Raw genomic sequence first — 20,205 nt, forward strand, 5'->3', positions numbered from 1 at the left:
TTTGTTTCCCTTATCTCCGTGGCTCTGTTACCCCCTTCTCCTTCCACTGCCCCTCCCTCATGACCTGCCCATCACCCACACCTTCCTCCTTCCTCCTCCCTTTTATTCCATGGTCCACTGTCGTCTCTGATAAGATTCCTTTTTATTCACATAGCACTTCTCAGCTTCACATATAATTCCCCTTTTCCACCCTCCTGCCTAAATCCTACTCAGTTGGATTCACCCATCACCTGCCTCTAACCTCGTATTCTGGTTTCTACTCTTTTTCTTCCAGTGTTGAAGAAGAGCTTTGGTCAGAAAGGTTGACTGTTCATTTTCCTCCATAGATGCTGCCTGACATGCTGAGTTTCTGCAGTCTCTTTTGTGTCTTATTTTGAGGCTTGTTATGTCACTTCACGAGCACTTTAAAATACAATCATGAAATGAAGCAGCAGTTCCTTCTCCTCGGCTATGATCAGTTTGTTTATCTCCCTTGTAGTTTTTCTCTTTTTATACTTCCTAACTATTGGTCTGATTTTACATATTTGTGGTTTAACAAATTCTTTAATGGTGGCCCACTCATATCAGCTTTACGTACCAGTTGTAAAGCTCAGATGATTTGCAGGTGTTGGAATATGTAACATTTGCTTGTGCTTGAAGACAGGTGGCATGACAATTGAATTTCTTTACTTGACGCAATGACAGAAGCCAATTCTGCATTATCATTGGTGTTGCTAGCTGATCTATCAGGCCCACTGGCTCTTTCTTTAGTGAAATATCATTTCACATTTTTTTTCAGTTTTGCATACTGTATGTAAAGCAAGTTAAGAGTTTTGGGAAACTCCTTTAGGTAATCATTTAATGCCAGAAGTTAAGGATACAAAGACTCTAGGATCATTCCACAGACATTGTGATGTTCCAACTGGCAACTGATTTCTGTAGAATAATGTGATAAAAAGGCAATGAGAATTGGTTTCACTTAGCTGTATTTATTTTGAAGCATTAATCAATAATGTAAAAATTGCAGCAAAATACTGTACATTTACCAAATACATCTCTAGTGGATTTGTTAATACACCTAATACATCTCGTATGGATCTGTTGTCTGTTCTCAGGATGAGGTTTTCCATTCTAGATCATTTGTGATTTTTCTCCTTTTTCAAAGAACAGGGTTTCATACCCACCACCATTGCCCATATCTCCTCCGTTTCCCACACATCTGCTCTCACACTTTCCTCCTGCTGCCATAGCAGGAATAGGGCTCACCTTATCCTTTCCTACCACCCCGTGAGGCTCTGTATCCAGCTCATGACTCTCTGTAATTTCCACCGTGTACAATGGGATCCTATCACTAAGAGCAACTTTCCATTACCCCTCCCCCCCCCACCCTTGGCTTTCCGCAGGTGACTCCCCTCTTCACTTCTCTCTCCCGGCACTTCTTCCTGCAAGTGGGACAAGTGCTACCCTTCTCTCTTTTTCCATTCCCCATTACAGTTTCCCTCGCAGTCCGTCTCTTCTCCTCACCTGCCCATCATCTCACTCGAATACTCTTCTATGCTCCATTGTCTTATATCAGATTCCTTCTCTTTCAGTCCTTTACCTCTTCCACTGATCACTATCCAGCTTCTCACATCATCTCCACAAACCACTTTCCCCCTCACCTGGTCTCACCTATCACCTTCCAGCTTGTAATCCTTCCTCCTCTCCCCTGCCCCCACAACAGCTTATTCTGGCTTCTTCCCCCTTCCTTTTCAGTCCTGATGAAGGGTCCTGGCCCAAACCATCAACTGTTTATTCCCTTCCAGTGATGCTGACTGACCTGCTGAGCTCCTTCAGCATTTTGTGCGTGTTGCTTGAATCTCTTGTGTTTGTCAAGGATTTATCTTCTCTGGGCATCGCCGCCTCATTGAGGTGGAGAGGCTTGTGAGAGAGTGATGCAGTCTGGAATTCAGCTCCTGGTAAAGTCACCCATGGCAGAAGGGTCAAGAGGGAGGTTCTAGACAAAGAGCAATCCAACCAAGAGTTCAACGGTGGAGCAGGTGGAAGAGGACGACACATCACAATGACAGAGGAAGATTATAGCAGTGAAAGGTCTCCAGTCATCTTGCATCTCATGCCACTGGACCCTGACCCCAATCTGTCAAGGACCATGTGGTGGCTGCCCATGTGTCAGCCTTGGCAGGTTAGACAAAGTCACGCACAGGCCTTCTCCAGTAAGGGAATCTACCCTGGCACCCTGGAATAAGTTCTGTTTCAATCAGCAAATGGTGAAGGGGGAAGGTTTGTGAGGTCTGGAAGCCCCTCAGAACAGGTGCATCCTGGATAAGTTTCAACAGCCACCTGAGGACCCACCAATAGACATCCCCTTAGGAGAACACCAAACTCGACTTGAGAAATCACGCTACTACTATAGATTACATTTATTGAGTTTTCCAAAGGGTTAGGATTTCTATATTCTTTCAAATATTTCGTTCTGAGTAATCATGTATAGGATATTATTTGTCTATTTTCCAGCATTATGTTGACATTTTATACCCTGCAGGTTTTTGGTGTCCTTTCTAGGTATGTGCCTCTCAAAATCAAAGCTACAAACATTGGAGATGGAACTAAATTATTTTCCTCTGCTGTTTGCATTTGGGAAACTGTTGTTTAACTTAATGAAATTGAAAGGAATTCAATTTGGCACTGCCAAGATTAAACTTCTAGTTAATGATGCGGTGTTGCAATGTTTTTGTTTGCTTTTCTCTTTTCTTCCTGAGGGAAAATGTTCTTTTGACACCTGTACACATTCCAGCCACGTATTTATTTTAAAGCATGTTGTGTTAAGAGCAAAAGATCTTTAAATAATTATCACCAGCATACTTTGACCTACTCGTAACTCCCTCACATGAGAGCAGTTGGCGTCAATATTGTCATTTACTTCTACTCCCTTTTCAGGCCTGAAATAAGGTGAACTTTGGGATCTAGGATGGAACTGATCTAGGTATAAAAGGTTGATATTCATGGGCTCTGCATGATATCTGACAATAGTGGGTAATCTTACACAGTTGCTTCTTGTACGGTCAATACTATAACTGTTTAGGTTTTTGCTAGGGTACACCACCAACCTGCCTGTTTATTCATAAAAGCTTGATTGCTACTTTAATGTACAAATTGGGACGACTGCAGAGTGGCCATTAAGCAAATGCAGAAGTCTTCAACTGACGTTCTTGAGTAGGTGAAATGGCAAAGGGATGGTTGAGTGTTTCATGTTGAAAAAAACAAGTGTGGCAAACGTCAGTAAAAATTATCCAAACTTTCATGACCTCCGATGCTGAGTGCAGGTTGCTGGTGCTTGGTTGTCTGTTGACGGAGTGAAGCCCTTCCTGTTTGCAAGTCTCTGGTGTTTTTGGAAACACTTCTGTGTATATTGTCTGCTGAACACAAGGGGCAGTGGCCACCGCCGCAAATCCCATAGTGTCCTTGCTGCGACTACTATTGTCCATTGGAAAAGTAGAGAACTGACCAGTTAAAAGTCTATGACAGACATACACAATGCAGTTTTGCAATGCAGACTACACAATGTGTGGCTCTGATGGCACTGGAAGGAGTCAGGTATTTAAAAATGCTACATGGTTGTGGTGACTTCAGTAGTCAGGAGTGCTAAAGAAGGAGCTCCTACATTAGACATGTCAGAGTTCACCCAGTCTCCTCCGGCAGCACACCCAGCGATTCCAGGAAAGGGGTGTGTGCTCCCACCACTGCTTCTCGTGTTATCTGCAGCTGCTCTTTTTGATTTGAACACTGACAGTACGAATGTTCTCTGAAAGGGTTTAAACTAGGACACCGTGGCCTGCATCTATATCTATCTTGGCTTGTTTACCTCTGGGAATGAAATAGCAGCAGAACCATCTTTTTGTCCTTCAATATATTGGACAACAAAGATTGTGCTTCCTGAATACCTTTAGGTGTATCTTATTAATTTTGGGCTACTGATCATGAAAATCACCATGACATTTCCCTATCACACAATTTTTTAAAATAAACTTATGTTTATTATTTCCATTCATAATTCAAGTCAATTAAAATGTTGCCTACAATGTAAGCTGGAAAGTTTCCTATCTTGTCCAGGCATGCGTGGTCATGCTTAGGCAGCGTGGCTGCTGCATGGCAGGATGGGTTTTAGTAATAATTATTGGGTTCAGGACTGTAAGGACAGAATTTGCTACCACCAGGCACAAAAATTTCTATGAAGGATTTTGATATTTGAGACAGATGCTTCCCAGAATAACTGATGCCAAGATTAAGGAAAGCATTTTTGTTGGTCCACGAATCAAACAGGTCATCAATGACAGGCAATTTGAAGAATTTCTACTGGGACCGGAGAAAATCACGTGGAAGGCATTCAAGGAAGCTGTTGAAATTTTTCTCGGCATCTACAGAGCACCAAACTACATGCAGCTGGTTGAAAGCATATAAAACCATGAAATGCAACCTGTCACTAAAGATTCATTTCCTGCATTCCCATTTAGACTTCTTCCCTGCAAATCTTGGTGCTGTTAGTGACGAGCATGGTGAAAGGTTTCACCAGGACATTGTGGTCATGGAGAAAAGATACCAGGGCAACTGGAGTCCATCAATGCTGGCGAATTATTGTTGGACACTTAAGCGAGAAGTCTCAGACACTGAGTACGAATGAAGATCATTAACAAAATATTTTTAACTTAGTTGAACTATTGCAAAGCATCAGCACCATTATGCAATTAAACACTTCATATTCAATAAAAGTTAATTTGTTGTTTCTCCAAATTCACACGTGATACAAGTAGTCTGAAATTATACTTGTGTTCATCTTCAAGCAGTCTATCATGAACAAAAAAAATTCTGAGAAAGCAACACTTTTGAAAAAATTATTTGTCCAGTGACACATTCCTTATGCATTGTGGGCGCATGACAGTATTTATATCTTCAGTAGGAAGTCTGCCAGTGAGAGAGAGGAAAACAAGCTTCTGCTGCCATCACAGTGATGTTCTGTCTGGCACACAGGCAAGGACCACAGCAGACACTTTCCTGGCTTGTGCGAATTTTAAACACGCTAACACAGAAAGTGCATGATCTGGCCTCCATAGAAGGAGGTGAATAAACATCAGAAATCTCTACATATCTACACAGTCCTAAAAGAAGAGCAATGCTCTCTCTCCAGTTGAAAGGATACTCATTATGCAAACACGAGGAAATCTGTAGATGCTGGAAATTCAAGCAACACACACAAAGTGCTGGTGGAACGCAGCAGGCCAGGCAGCATCTATAGGGAGAAGCACAGTCGATGTTTTGGGCCGAGACCCTTTGTCATGCCCAAGCATGCCTGGACAAAATAGAATACTAATTATATTGTGTTGCTATTGTTACGTATTCAGGCAACAATAAATATATGAGTTCGGCAAGGGTTTCTTATAACAAACAACATGTTTATTAAACACCGAAAACAAACCCCCCAAAAGTAAACAAACACTACCGTAACCGGAAACAGCTGCTGAGCGGCAGCCCAAACAGTTCTTAAAGTGATATTCCAAAAACAGTTCTTAAAAGTGGCATTGCCAAAAGTTCGATATGCTCACAGTCCATTTAAAAGGAGAGACTTTATAAGACGATTTAGGTTCTCTTTCGCGTCGCTTGCTTCGATCCCCGACGTCGAACTTCCCACGAAGAATTCACGAAACAGAACGGCTTAAAGGCACTGACCTTTCCTTCCTCACTATCCTCAATCCTTTCTGGTAAACCCAGGGATTAACATGAAGATAGTCAACGAAATCCTTTCAAATAAGGATCAAACAAAGGTCGCCCCCGTTTCACCGTAGAAAGCGATTCTCCTTGATCTTTAACTTCCGAACTTCCAATCTTCACTCTCCACTGTCTCGAACTAGCAGAATCATAAAGAACCTGCTGGCAATGACCTTTTAAACTCTAGGCATTAAATAAAAACTTCATCCTTCAACTAACCTGCGTCATCACTTAACATACGCAGTGGCATGAAGTCAACCTGGCAAATCCAGCCACGAACTGCCCCTCCTCACAGGGTGGGGTCTACCTTTTATAACCTGTAAAAAAAACCCATCACGTGATCTCTACTGGCGGGAAAATGACGTCATTCCACCATCACAAGACCATCACCTCAAGTCCAGTATAGCTTCAACCCCAGTCACATGACAAGGGCACCACTGTCATGTGTCACGAGTACGTAATACTATGTACAACAATAAGCAGCTTTGCTTTATAGTAGATATTGTAGTGCAATACCTTAACACCTTTTTATTCGCTCTATTGTTCTTGTACTCAGTGAAAGCATAGAGAGACTTGTTTCTTTTTCCTGGACCTATTCTCACTCCTTTAAGGAATTCCTTCTGACTGCATTCCCTATAGTACCATAATAGATAATCAAGGATGAACAATTCTACTGCAATCCCCGAAGAGGATATATGTCCATGCATTTTGCAGTAAAGGTTTGGGGTTAGGTCTACAAGGCTGAGGTTCAATCAAAGTGTAAATCACTGCCTAATTCTTCTGAACTCCCTGAGGAATGACCTGCAGAGGCATGAAAATTACAGGAAGTTACAAGTAGGAGCTATGAAACTGCTGTTGTATGTTTGGTTATAGGTGAAATACCTTTTTGTTTCTGGTGAGTTTTTGGAGCATGAAATGGAGATATTACTGTACAATGGAGCCAACCAGATCTCAGTTTTTGAAGGGGACAGTTAAACCAGCTGATTGAGTTGAGCTTGTTATCCAAGGAGGCTTCTGAATCCCAAATGGTAGCTGGATGCATTTCAATTACTGTGCATGGTCCCAAGTATGGGGAAATCATCCTTTGCTACGGTTTTGAAGAATTTTCTTGCTGCTCCTTTTCCAAATATATTTGAATCTCTGAGCAATTAGGATGATGCTGAAAGCACCTGTGGTGAAAATTGCTGCCACTATGTTTGAATTATAATGGCTAAAGGAAAATAACTTGCAACATTATTATTTTCTGTTCCTGCAGGAGCCAAGTAAGTTCATCCACTGTGACATTTTGACCAGCCCATAGTGCTAATTGGAGCATATTAACATCTGTCATCAATGTCAGCTAGTATCCAAATCGTTTGAGATAATCTCTTTCTAAAATGATGTAGAAGTGATAATTTTGTTTTTTTTTCTCTTTTGTGTAGTTACTTTTCATTAGTGGTCATTTCTGTGTTTCGTACAGATGACTTGATTGTTTTAGTCCAATAATTTTACATCTGAGCTAAGCATGAATAACAATTAGATAAAGTGAATTAAGAATTTTTGAATAAAAAGTAAATTGTACAAATGTTTGAAGAGTGAGTCACATTATCCTGTATGTTTAGTAACTTACCAAAAGCTCAAAAATATGTTGAATTAAGGTGCATTGTTATTGGCTTTATTTCCTGTACAAGAAAAAACTCCATTCTTTCAATCTATCTGCTTTTCTCCAAGTAGATAACATATTTCCTTGTGTCTTTGGTTTACTTTTTAATTTAAAATGGCTGATGTCATTTTTTCTGATGTTTCATTTATTTTGATAGGATCAGCTGGCTGTTGTCACTAAATGGTCAGCTATTCTGACAGGAAAACGAGCCCAGAATGCTGCCATCCAGGTATACATTTGGTAATTAGCTCCCACAGCCCAACCCACTCATACCAGTACTTTTCCATTCTGTCAACTTCAATCCATATTCTGATGTCCCATAATTTTTTTACTTACTTAGATAACATCTTTCCCTTGTTTATCCATTTTTCCCATGTCCCTTCATCATCCGAATTTAATAATGATCTGTACCCCACCATTTCCTGCAAGAAGATTCCTTTTTGCTTGAAAGCCCTTGCATTATTCTGTCTGATATGTTATTGTTTGCTCAAGCCCTTGTATATTACAGGTAATTTTCTAACAACAAAAACTATTTCAATGATCATGGTGAGCAGAGAGAGCAAATATCTATTCACAATGTTCTGCTGATTTAATTGTTTTGGTGTTTTCCTGCATTATGTTTGGAAAAGAGAATCAAATATATTCACCCATACTGTTAGGGTGCTTTGATGTTAGCTTCTCAGAGTTTGAAGTGAGCATTTCTCATTGCTCATAGCATCAAGCCTAACAGTCATGAACACATTTTAATACTGACTTTCAGTATGTCTGATTATAAGTATTGCCAGTGATACAGGGATTAGTATGACAGAGAGGGTAACTTGTCAACAAAATGAAACTTATCTGACATATTTTATTTAGAAAAAGCTTATCAACAAGAACAGAATGAGATAAGAACAGCCTGTGAATAGATATTCAACAAAAGCTTTACATTATAGGTACAGTGAAGTAGAAGCTTTGTTGTGGAAACTACTTGACACATAACTCCTTGTATTCCTGTTAAAACAATCCTGGGCGGGGCTCATTATACAGAGGGAACTGTGTTTAAAAAATGAGGGGGAAACAAATTGTTTTATGCAAGATAAAGATGTTATTCCCAATATCATTCTTTTCTGTTCACCAAAAATAATTCCATCAATTGGGTTCTGTTAAGCATCTACTGCTGAGGGTTATGTTCTTGGTTAGTTCATTATTGCTCATTTGATATAAGTAACAAAATTTGAAAGATACTGCACAGTTCGACTTATTCTCAGTAAATCACATGAGTCAGAACATAACTGCATGTAGTATTTGGTTTGTTATTCAGTCCTGAGTCAAACACAATTAATAGCCTCTTGGGCACAATTTCTGACAGTATTGAATCTCAGTAAAGAATCAATGAATCATTAGCTGAGGAACATTGACAAAAGAGAAAATGCAAAATGGAAAATGTTTTCAGTATCAGAATTGGGTTTATTATTATGCTGAAAATTTATTGTTTTGGGGCAGCTGTACAATGCGAGACATAAACAATCATTACAGTAAAAACTGGAGAAACAGAAAGGTAGTGTCCTTGGGTTTATTGTCTGTTCAGAAATCTGATGGCAGAGAGGAGGAAGCTGTTCCTAAAGCATCAAGTGTGGGTCTCCAGGCTCCTGTACATCCTCCCCAATGGTAGTAATGAGAAGAGGCCATGTCCCAGGTGGTGACGATCCTTATTGGCGGATGCCACTTTCTTGAGGCAGTCTTTTGAAGATGTCTTCAATAGTAAGGTAGCTTGTGCCTGTGATGGAGATGCCTGAGTCTACAACCCTATGTACGTCTTTTGACAGAGAATCAGTTTTGATTTACAGGTAGTTAATATTTTCCAATCTTCTGATTTTTAAACTATTTTTGTGTGCCATTCTCTTATTTAACACTCTACACTGGCTTCCCCCTCAAACTAGCTATCAATCATTAATGACATTGCTGTGTCAATAACGGTGATCTAAAGAACAAACCCAAAGTGATAGCCTTGAGCTATTTTGGTCAGATAACTTTCTGAAATCAATGATCAAATCAGACATAATCTTATAAAGGCAATCCAGCATGTACATAATTTAATCTATTATTTCAGATATATTTTGTAGTATTCACAAATTTGTGCTTTTGATAGTCACAACCAGGTTCCTTCATTGTATTCAGTTGTCCATGCTGAGTGAAACTCTGGAGGGGAATCGTAGTTTCCAAGCGGTGTCCTGCTTTCTCTTAGGTTCAGTCACCGTCACAGCTTTTCATTATGATTCCGGTGCGAGGTCTGGCGGCCTATACAGAACGGAGGCTGCGCCAGTGGCGCTATTATACATTGAGTGGCTCCAAGCTCATCTCGCCTGTTCAGGAGCCTGAGAAGCTTCATCAGTGGTTGGAGGTGGATCAATTCCTTAAGAGTTCTCAAGAATGGCACCAATCAGACGTCACTATTGAAGGTGACATTGTTCCTTCCAAAGTCATTGCTATCTGCAAAGCACTGCTTGAGAACACAATCCAATCTTCTAATTTTCAAGGTAAGCAAGGTATGTATATTTTCATTCACTCTAAACATCAACCCCTTAGTTTGGGTAATTTTTAAGATTAAGATTACTCAACTGAGGTTTGGATTTGCCCAGGCACTGTTAACAAATTGCTTATCGGATGGGTAGATGACAACAGTAAGGTTATTTGCAGAAAGGTAAGTAGGAGTGGGAGTAGGCCATAGAGCCTGTCAAGCCTGCTCTGTCATTCAGTAGAATAACAGTTGCTTGTCTATAGCACAGCACCAATTCTTCCTGGATCACGATCCCCTGATTGCCCTATAGTCCAAAAATTTCCCTCTTACTTTGAATGTACTAAATAATTTTATATCTCCTCTCAGGGCAGTGAATTCCAAAGCTTCCTTTCTGTGGTCTAGTTCCTTTCCTTCTTAATCTTAAAAGGGAAACTTTTACCTCCAAGGCCAGGTCCCTAGTTATAGACTTTCCCACCAAGGTGAAAAACCACATAACCTTCATGCCTAAGAATTCCCCATAGAATGTTAAATCATCTAAACTTCAGAGAGTAGAGGGCCACATTTTTCAGTATTTCCTCATAGAAAAAGTCCATAGTTCCCAAGAATCAGATGAGAGAAAGCTTCACAGTGCTGTTTCTCAGGGAAGTATTTTCTTCCTTAACCAAGGTATTATTGCGTATGGTCCCACCAACATCTTGAACATTTGAGGCAATGCTTCCTATTTAATATTCCATCCCCCTTTCAAAAAGTGCAAGATTCTGTCGTCTTTAGTTAGTTAGTTTATCTACATATTAACTTCAGTAATTCTGTACAAGGATTCCTTAATTTTTCTCAACACCAATATTTATTAACTATCCATCCTACCAAATTGGGTAAATTCATTTTCCCTCTGTGTATTCCGTCTGCCATCTTTTTGCATAGATGGTTGCCTGGTCTTTGTTCATAGAATGTACTGTACAACAGCACAGAACAGAAAATGACCCACTTAGCTTACTGCGATGCCATACCTGCAGGTGGTCTATACCTTGTTTTCCAGTCTGTTTATGCGTCTGTCTAAATGCTTCATTAACTTGGCTACCTTACCTGCTTCTACCAACTCCCTGACAACACATTCCAGACAGGTACCACTCTCTCTGTGTGCCTGTGTATATATTAAAAAAACAATCTGCCTCTCACATCTCCGTCAAAATTTCCCTCTCTCACCTTAAAACAATGGCATTTCCACCCTGGGGAAAGAGACTCCGTCTATCCTATCGATGCTGCTCCTAATATTGTGTATTTATATCAGATAATCCCCTCAGCATCTGACACAATAACAGTTTGTTCAACCTCTTGTTATAGCTTATGCACTCAAATCCAGGCAATATCCTGCTAAGCCACTTCTGCACTCTCTCCAAAGACTCCACATAGTTCCTATAGTGTAGTGATCAAAACTGTATGCAATACCCCAAATGTGGCCTAAGACTTCCATGCTCAATGCCCCAGATGATGAAACCAAGCTTGCCATACACTACCTTTACCATCCTATCTACTTGAGTTGACACATACAGGAAGTTATGAGCTTACACTCCAAGATCAATGCTCCTAATGTTCTTCCATTTTGTCTTGCATTTGGCCTACCAAAGTACAATGTCTCAAACTAGCTGGATTAAACTCCATCTGCGATTTCCCCATCGTTCCTTGGCAGATAGCTTATGTCCTCCTCACAACTTAATTTGCCATCTATCGTTGTATAATTACCAAGCAGATTCATTATGCTAAGCCCTTTCAGGTACGTTATTAATATAGCTTAGAAATAGCGAAGGCCCAGCACTGATCTGTATGGTGCCTTGCTACTGCGAATTTTCCCACTCTTTTCATCTTTTAACCGTCTCTATATAAAATGTTAACTTCAGTCCCGTGAACCTTCTCCTTGAATGTGATATCCTTTTTGTAATCCAAATACACTCCCTTTCCAGTTTAATGGCTTCCTTTATTATGTTAGTCCCATTATAACTAAATACTAATAATTTTATTATACACCATTTCACTTTGGAAAATCCACGTTGAATCAGCCTAATCACATTATGATGTTCTGAGTACTCTTATCACTTTTTAATAATGAATTATTTGCTTAATATGTAAGTTTTTGTCAACCCACTGCAATTTAATGAGTGAAAATGCAGCATACAGTCAGTAGATTAAGCAGCAGCCTTGTGATTATGATCCATTTGTTGTCTGATTACGTCCACTCAGCTGCCACTAGGAACAGAATTAAGTTCTGGTTGATGACTGTTTATCAGAAGAGTCAATCACCTGAAGACATTATCTCTATTTCTTTTTCATGCTGCCTGACCTGTTGAGTAGTTCCAGGAATTCTTTATTTCCTTTAGTTAAAATTATCTTCATTGTTTCTGCTGAAGAATTAAGGAAACTCACTTTATTTGAGTCACTGGTGTAAGCATATATGATAAATAACACCATAAGACATAGCAGCAGAATTAGGCCATTTGGCCCATCGAGTCTATTCTACCATTCCATCATGGCTGATTTGTTATCTCTCTAGCCCCGTTCTCCTGCCTTCTCCCCATAACCTTTGATGCACTAACTAATCCAGCACCTATTCACCTCTGCCTTCAATATACCCAATTAACTGGGTCGTGCAGCTGTCTGTGGCAATGAATTCCACAGATTCAGCGCCCTCTGGCTAAAGAGATTTTTTCTCATCTCTGTTCTAAATGACTTCCATCAATTCTGATGCTGTGCCCTCTGGTCCTAGACTCCCCCACTATAGGAAACGTCCTCTCCACGTCCACTCTATCCAGACCTTTCAATATTCAATAGGTTTCAATGAGATCCTCCTCTTTCTTCTAAAGTCCAACAGTACAAGCCCAGAGCCATCCACTGTTCACACTTCCATTACTGGAATCATTCTTTTGAACGTCCTCTGGACCCTCTCCAATACCACCACATCTTTTCGTAGATAATGGGCCCAAAACTGCTCTGGCCAATGACTTATAAAGCCTTAGCATTACGTACAGTGTTTGCTTTTGTACGTTAGTCCTCTTGAAATGAATTCTAACAATGCATTTGTCTTCCTCGCCAGTGACTCAACCTGCAAGTTAACCTTTAGGGTGTCCTGCACAAAGACTCCAAGTCCCTCTGCACCCATGATTTTTGAATTTTCTCCCCATTTTGAAAGTAGTCTAAACCTTTATTCTTTATACCAAAGTGCATGACCATGCCTTCCCTACACTAGATTGCATCTGCCACTTCTTTACTCATTCCCCTAACGTCTAAATCCTTCTGCGGACATTGTGCCATTCCTCTTGTTGTCATTTTGTCTGCAAACCTGGCCACAAAGCCATGAATTTCGTCATCCAAGTTACTGACATATTACGTGAAAAGGAGCTGTCCAGTGGCACAACACCAGTAACTGGCAGCTAACCAGAATTCCCACTCTTTCTCTCCTGCCACTCAGCCAATCTTCACAAGATCACAAGACAAAGGAGCAGAAGTAGGCCGTTCGGCCCATTGAGTCTGCTCCGCCATGGATCTTCTATCCATGCTGGTATCTTTCCTGTAATATCAGGGGCTCTTATCTTTTTAAGCAGCCTCATGGTGACACCTTGTCAAAGGCCTTCTGGAAATCCACATAAACAATATCCACTGACTCTCCTTTGTCCATCCTGCCTGTTATTTCCTCAGAAAATTCCAACAGATTTGTCAGGCAAGATTTCTCCTTTAGAAAAATATGCTCACTTTGGCCTATTTCATCTTGTGTCTGCAAGTACCCTAAAACCCCTCACCCTGAATAATGGACTCCAACAATTTTCCAGCCACTAAAATCAGGCTAACTGACCTATAATTTCTTTTCTTCGGCCTCCTTTTCTTAAAGAGTGGGGTGATATTTCCCAGTCTTCCATTTCAAAATCTAGTGATTCTTAAAATATCATTACTAATAATGCCACAACCTCTTCAACTATTTCTTTTGGAACATCTGGTCCTGGTAAGTTATCCACTTCAGACTTTTCAGCTTCCCAAGCACCTTCTCCTTAGTAACAGAAACAACACTCACTTCTGCCCCCTGACACTCTCACATTTCTGGCATTCTATTCATGATTTCCTCACTGAAGACTAATACTGCCATTTGCTTGTCCCCTATTACTACCTCTCCAGAATCAATTTCCAGCAGTCCAATATCCACTCTCATCTCTTTTTCACTCTTTGTATATCTGAAAAAAACTTTTTATATCCACTTTGATATTATTGGCAAGCTTGCCTTCATATTTCATCTTTTCTCTTTTTAATGCTTTTTTTAAGTTTTCTTCTGTTTGTTTTTAAAGCTTCCCTATCCTCTACTTTCCCACTAATTTTGGCAATATAATATGCCCTCACTTTTGCTTTTATGCTGTCTTTGACTTCCTTTGTCAGCCATGTTTGTCTCATCCTCACATTAGAATACTTCTTCATCTTTAGGATGTATCTTTCCTATACCTTTTTGAATTTCCATCGGAAACACCAACTGTTGCTGTTCTGACATCATCCCTGCTAATGTCTTCTTCCAATCAACTTTGGTCAACTCCTCTGTGCCTCTGTAATTCCCTTTACTCTTCTGTAATACTGACTCATCCAATTTTACCTTCTCCTCCCAAACTCCAAGGTGAATTCTGTCATGTTATGATCACTGTCTCGTAAGGTTCCCTTTACCTTCAGCTTCCAAATTAAACCTTTTTTATTACTTAACACCCAATCCAGAATTCCTGTTCCTCTAATGGGCCCAACCACAAACTGCTACAGAAAGTCACCTCTTAAGCATTCTACAAATACTCTGTCTTGGGATCCAGCACCAATCTGATTTTCCCAATCTCCCTGCATATTGAAATCCCCCATGACTATTGTAACATTGCCCCATTACATGCCTTTTCTATGTCCCTTTGTAATTTCTAGCCCACTCCTGGCTACTGTTCATAGACCTGTAATACTCTAATAATTCTACATCTTCTGATCCTATCTCACCTTTATCTAAGGATTTGATTTCATTTTTCACCAACAGAGCCACCCATCCCTCTGCCTGCCTGCCTCTCCTATCAATACAATGTGACTCCTTCTATGTTACGCTCCCAACTATAATCTTCTCTCGGCCACATCTCAGAGATGCCAACATCAATCTGCCAACCTCTAATTGTGATACAAGATCATCTGTCTTATTCTGTATACTGTTTGCATCCAAAAAATACCACCTTCAGTCTTGTACTCATCATCCTTTTTGACCTTGGTCTCCTGTTACACTTTAACTCATTTCATTAACCACATTTTTGCCCTAGCATCTGCCTGTTCTTCCTCACAGCTTACAACACACTGCTTCTAGTTGTATATCAATTGCCCCATCATCAGCCCTATCACTCCAGTCCCCATCCCCCTAACAAATTAGTTTAAACATTCCCCCCACAGCTCTAGCAAACCTTCCCACAAGGATACTGGTCACCCTCAGTTTCAGATGTAACCCATCCTTTTTGTACCGAATATACCATCTCCGAGAGAGGTCCCAATGATCCAGTAATCTGAAAGCCTGCCTCCTGCACCAATTCTACATCCACACACTTATCTGTCAGATTATTCTATTCTTATCCTCACCATCACATGGCACAGGGAGCAAACCAGAGATTACTAACTTGAAGGCCCCACTTTTCAGTGTTCTGCCTGTCCCTATATTCTCTCTTCAGGACCTTTTCCCTTTTTCTACCTATGTTGTTGGTACTGATATGTACCATGACTTCTGGTTATTCAGCCACCCACTTTAGAATGCCACGGATGTAATCCGAGACATCCCTGACTCTGGCACCTGGGAGGCAACCAGGTGTCCAGGTGTCCCTTTCGTGTCCACAGAATCTGCTTTCTGCTCCTCTAACTATGGAATCCCCTGTCACTACTACACTCCTTTCTCCCCCTTCGCTTTTCAGCCTCTGCATCTTCTCCCTGGTGGGTCGTTCCCCCCCAACAGTATCCAAAGGGGTAGACTGATGATTGAGGGAAATGGCCACGGGGGTACTCAGCACTGGCTGCCTATTCCCTTTCCCTCTCTTGACCGTCACCCAGGTACCTGCCTGCTGTAACTCAGTGGTGACTACCTCCCTGTAGCTGTTACCTATCACCTCCTCATTCTCACACGGGCTGCAGCTCCCGTTCCTTAACGTGGTCACACAGGTATGAAATCTGAGAGACTCCCCAAGGAAGTTTTGCTCTGCTGGATGGGAGGAAATATATCAAGCATCCTAGTTTAAGGTGGAGGAAGAAGTTTGTCCTCTAAGAGAAAGGAGGGAGAAGTGAACCACTAGTTTTTTTGAAATAAAATTGTTTGGATTTGGTGTAGATTTTTTTTCTCTGGCAAGCCTAGAGTATTGCATTCAGAAGTAACATATGAATATAATTGCACACTCTGAGGTCGAAGGTGCTTTTGAGAACATTGATTTCAGGAGTGGTTAATAGGCATAACTTCTATTACAGTTTCTCTTTCCTCTTTCACTTATTAACATAATTTCATGCAGCGCCCACAGTTCGAGGAAACCATTTACTCCTTTGAACTTGTACTACTCGTATCTTCAATTACACATTGGTTTGGCGTTGTTCTGCCTTCAGGTGTTACTGAAATATCCCTTACTGTTAGACAATAGACAATAGGTGCAGAAGTAGACCATTCGGCCCCTCGAGTCTGCACCGCCATTCTGAGATCATGGCTGATCATTCACTATCAATACCCGGTTCCTGACTTGTCCCCATATCCCTTGATTCCCCTATCCATCAGATATCTATCTAGCTCCCTCTTGAAAGCATCCAGAGAATTGGCCTCCACCATCTTCCGAGGCAGTGCATTCCACACCTCCACAACTCTCTGGGAGAAGAAGCTCTTCCTCAACTCTGTTTTAAATAACTGACCTCTTATTCTCAATCCATGCCCTCTGGTACTGGACTCTCCCAACATCTGGAACATATTTCCTGCCTCAATCCTATCAAATCCTTTAATTATCTTAAACGTTTCAATCAGATCCCCTCTCAATCTCCTCAATTCCAGCGTGTACAAGCCCAATCTCTCCAATCTCTCTGCGTAAGACAGCCCTGCCATCCCAAGAATCAACCTAGTGAATCTACGCTGCACTTCCTCAATTGCCAGAATGTCCTTCCTTAAACCTGGAGACCAAAACTGTACACAATATTCCAGGTGTGGTCTCACCAGGGCCCTGTACAAATGCAAAAGGACATTCTTGCTCTTGTACTCAATACCCCTTGTAACAAAGGCCAACATTCCATTTGCCCTCTTCACTGTCTGTTGCACTTGCTCATTCACCTTCATTGACTGGTGAACTAGGACTCCTAGGTCTCTTTGCATTTCTCCCTTACCTAACTCTACACCATTCAGACAATACTCTGCCCTCTTGTTCCTGCTTCCAAAGTGGATAACTTCACATTTATTCACATTGAATGACGTCTGCCAAGTATCTGCCCACTCACCCAGCCTTTCCAAGTCTCCCTGTATTCTCCTAACGTCCTCTTCGCATGTCACACTGCCACCCAGTTTAGTATCGTCAGCAAACTTGCTGATATAGTTTTCAATGCCCTCATCTAAATCATTGACATAAATTGTAAAGAGCTGTGGTCCTAATACGGTGCCCTGTGGTACCCCACTAGTCACCTCCAGCCAGTCCGAGAAACACCCATTCACTGCTACTCTTTGCTTTCTATCTGCCGACCAGTTTTCTATCCATGTTGAAACCCTGCCCCCAAAGCCATGAACTCTGATTTTACTCACCAGTCTCCTATGTGGCACCTTATCGAATGCCTTCTGAAAATCTAGGTACACTACATCCACTGGCTTACCCTCGTCTAACATCCTTGTTACACCCTCAAAAAACTCCAACAGATTAGTCAAACATGATTTGCCCTTGGTAAATCCATGCTGGCTCGGCCTAATCCTATTTCTGCCAAGATGTGCCACTATTTCGTCCTTAATAATGGACTCAAGCATCTTCCCCACGACTGACGTTAGGCTAACAGGGTGATAGTTCTCCGTTTTCTCCTTCCCTCCCTTCTTGAAAAGTGGGATAACAATAGCCACTCTCCAATCTTCAGGAACTGATCCTGAATCTAAGGAACATTGGAAAATGATTACCAATGCATCCGCAATTTCCTGAGCCACCTCTTTTAGAACCCTCGGATGCAGACCATCTGGACCCGGGGATTTATTAGCCTTCAGTCCTACCAGTCTACTCATCACAGTTTCTTTCCTAATGTCAATCTGTCTCAATTCCTCTGATATCTTATGTCCCTGGCCCATCCATACATCTGGGAGATTGCTTGTGTCCTCCCTGGTGAAGACAGATCTAAAGTACGCATTAAATTCTGTTGCCATTTCCCTGTTTCCCATAACAATTTCTCCCAATTCATTCTTCAAGGGGCCAACATTGTTCTTAACTATCTTCTTTCTCTTCACATAGCTAAAAAAGCTTTTGCTATCCCCTTTTATATTCCTGGCTAGACTGAGCTCATACCTGATTTTTTCTCTCCGTATTGCTTTTTTAGTTAAGATCTGCTGTTCCTTAAGACTTTCTCAATCATCTGTATTCCCACTCATCTTAGCCCTGTCATACTTCTTTTTCTTTAATGCTATACAATCTCTGACTTCCTTTGTCAACCACTGTGGCTCCTTCCCCCTCTTTGAATCCTTCCTTCTCATTGGAATGAACTGCTTTTGCATCTTTTGTATTATTCCCAAGAATATCTGCCACTGCTGATCCACTGTCTTTCCTGCCAGGGCATTCGCCCATTTAACTTTGGCCAGCTCTTCCCTCATGGCTCCATAGTCTCCTTTATTTAATTGCAACACTGACACCTCTGATCTGCCCTTATCCCTCTCAAATTGTAGAGAAAAACTTATCATGTTATGATCACTACTTCCTAATGGCTCCTTCACTTCAAGATCACTTATCAATTCCTGTTCATTACACATCACCAAGTCCAAAATAGCCTCGTTCCTGGTTGGCTCAAGCACAAGCTGTTCCAAAAATACATCCCTTAGACACTCCACAAACTCCCTATCCTGGGGTCCAGCACCTACCTGATTCTCCCAGTTCACCTGCATGTTGAAATCTCCCAATAACGACTGCATTACCTTTAGCACATGCCAATGTTAACTCCCTAATCAACTTGTACCCAATATCCACGCTACTGTTTGGGGGCCTGTACGCAACACCGATAAGGGTCTTTTTACCCTTACTGTTCCTCAGCTCAATCCACACAGACTCTACTTCCCCTGTTCCCAAGTCACCTCTTGCTAAGGACTGAATCTCATTCCTCACCAACAGGGCCACCCCACCCCCTCTTCCCTTATTTCTGTCTCTACGAATATTGGAATATAAAGTTGGCCGCACTAGCTGGAGGTGATTGTTTCTGGATAAGCAAGTAAGCTAAGGCCCCCAGAGGGCCTCCACATTCATGGGTGGTTGATAGTTGCCAGTAGGCTGTATCTATGGCTCTGGTAGCACTCTTGAGTAGATACTCTGCATCCCGTAACACCTTTAGAAGCAGAACATTGGCTGTAACATACTTTGGGGTTACTTGAGTTCATGTATAAATGCTAGGCTTTAAGTAATGGGTGAAGACCAGTGTATGGACCTGTCAATTATATACCACATTGGGCTTTTAATGAGGTGATTTTACTGAAAGGCTGTAATTACAGGAATAAATGCGCAGTGCCAAAGGTGTTGTGATATTTGGGCGATATATTAAAGTATGTTATCACAGTTGAGTTGAGGCACCTTTAAAAAGTTAAAAGACTGTTAACTTAATAAGCTATCAACATACAAATAGCCCTTTTCAGTCTGTGCAAGTTGATGGGAAGACTTGGAATAAGTGGAGCCAGCATTACCATGGAGAAGGAAGAGCCGGCAGTATCGATGTTTTTGGAGCCTGATACATAGACTACAACATAACGTTAACAAAAAATTACATTGATTGCAGCATACTGAGGATACTTCTTCGTCACAGCACAATGACTCTCATGTTATATAGTTGTGCAACGAGTGATCATTAGTGAGCGCAGTCCATTCATCATTGAATAATGGACAAAGGATCTACTTCTACATAGTGTATATGCTGTTTGAAACATGATCTGTGAAAGAGTCCAAATCTCAAATGTTGAGCTATGTAATAATGTCATGTGCGGGGGAGGGGGTAAAATTAGGGGAGATATGGGTGAAACAAGTGTTGAGTCTTTGACAAATAACTAAACTGTACTCTCGCTTAAAGTTTATTCAAGAACAACTTCACAAAATTCAATAGGACAATTTGA

General features: G+C 41.1%; 1 protein-coding gene across 7 annotated transcripts in view; it reads left to right on the plus strand.

Annotated features, from left to right (window-relative positions):
- Positions 1 to 20,205, plus strand: part of mab21l3 (mab-21-like 3) — a 61,622-nt gene that overhangs the window by 25,515 nt on the left and 15,902 nt on the right. For 5 of the 7 annotated variants that reach the window (XM_059968336.1, XM_059968337.1, XM_059968339.1 and 2 more), the window contains 2 exons: positions 7,539 to 7,610; positions 9,609 to 9,909. In XM_059968336.1, the coding sequence (XP_059824319.1) occupies positions 7,539 to 7,610; positions 9,609 to 9,909 (373 nt within the window). The remainder of the gene's footprint in view (positions 1 to 7,538; positions 7,611 to 9,608; positions 9,910 to 20,205) is intronic. The other 2 variants (XM_059968338.1, XM_059968341.1) reach the window with 2 other exon arrangements.

The sequence above is a fragment of the Hypanus sabinus genome, chromosome 4, assembly GCF_030144855.1.
Source record: "Hypanus sabinus isolate sHypSab1 chromosome 4, sHypSab1.hap1, whole genome shotgun sequence".
Taxonomy (NCBI): domain Eukaryota; kingdom Metazoa; phylum Chordata; class Chondrichthyes; order Myliobatiformes; family Dasyatidae; genus Hypanus; species Hypanus sabinus.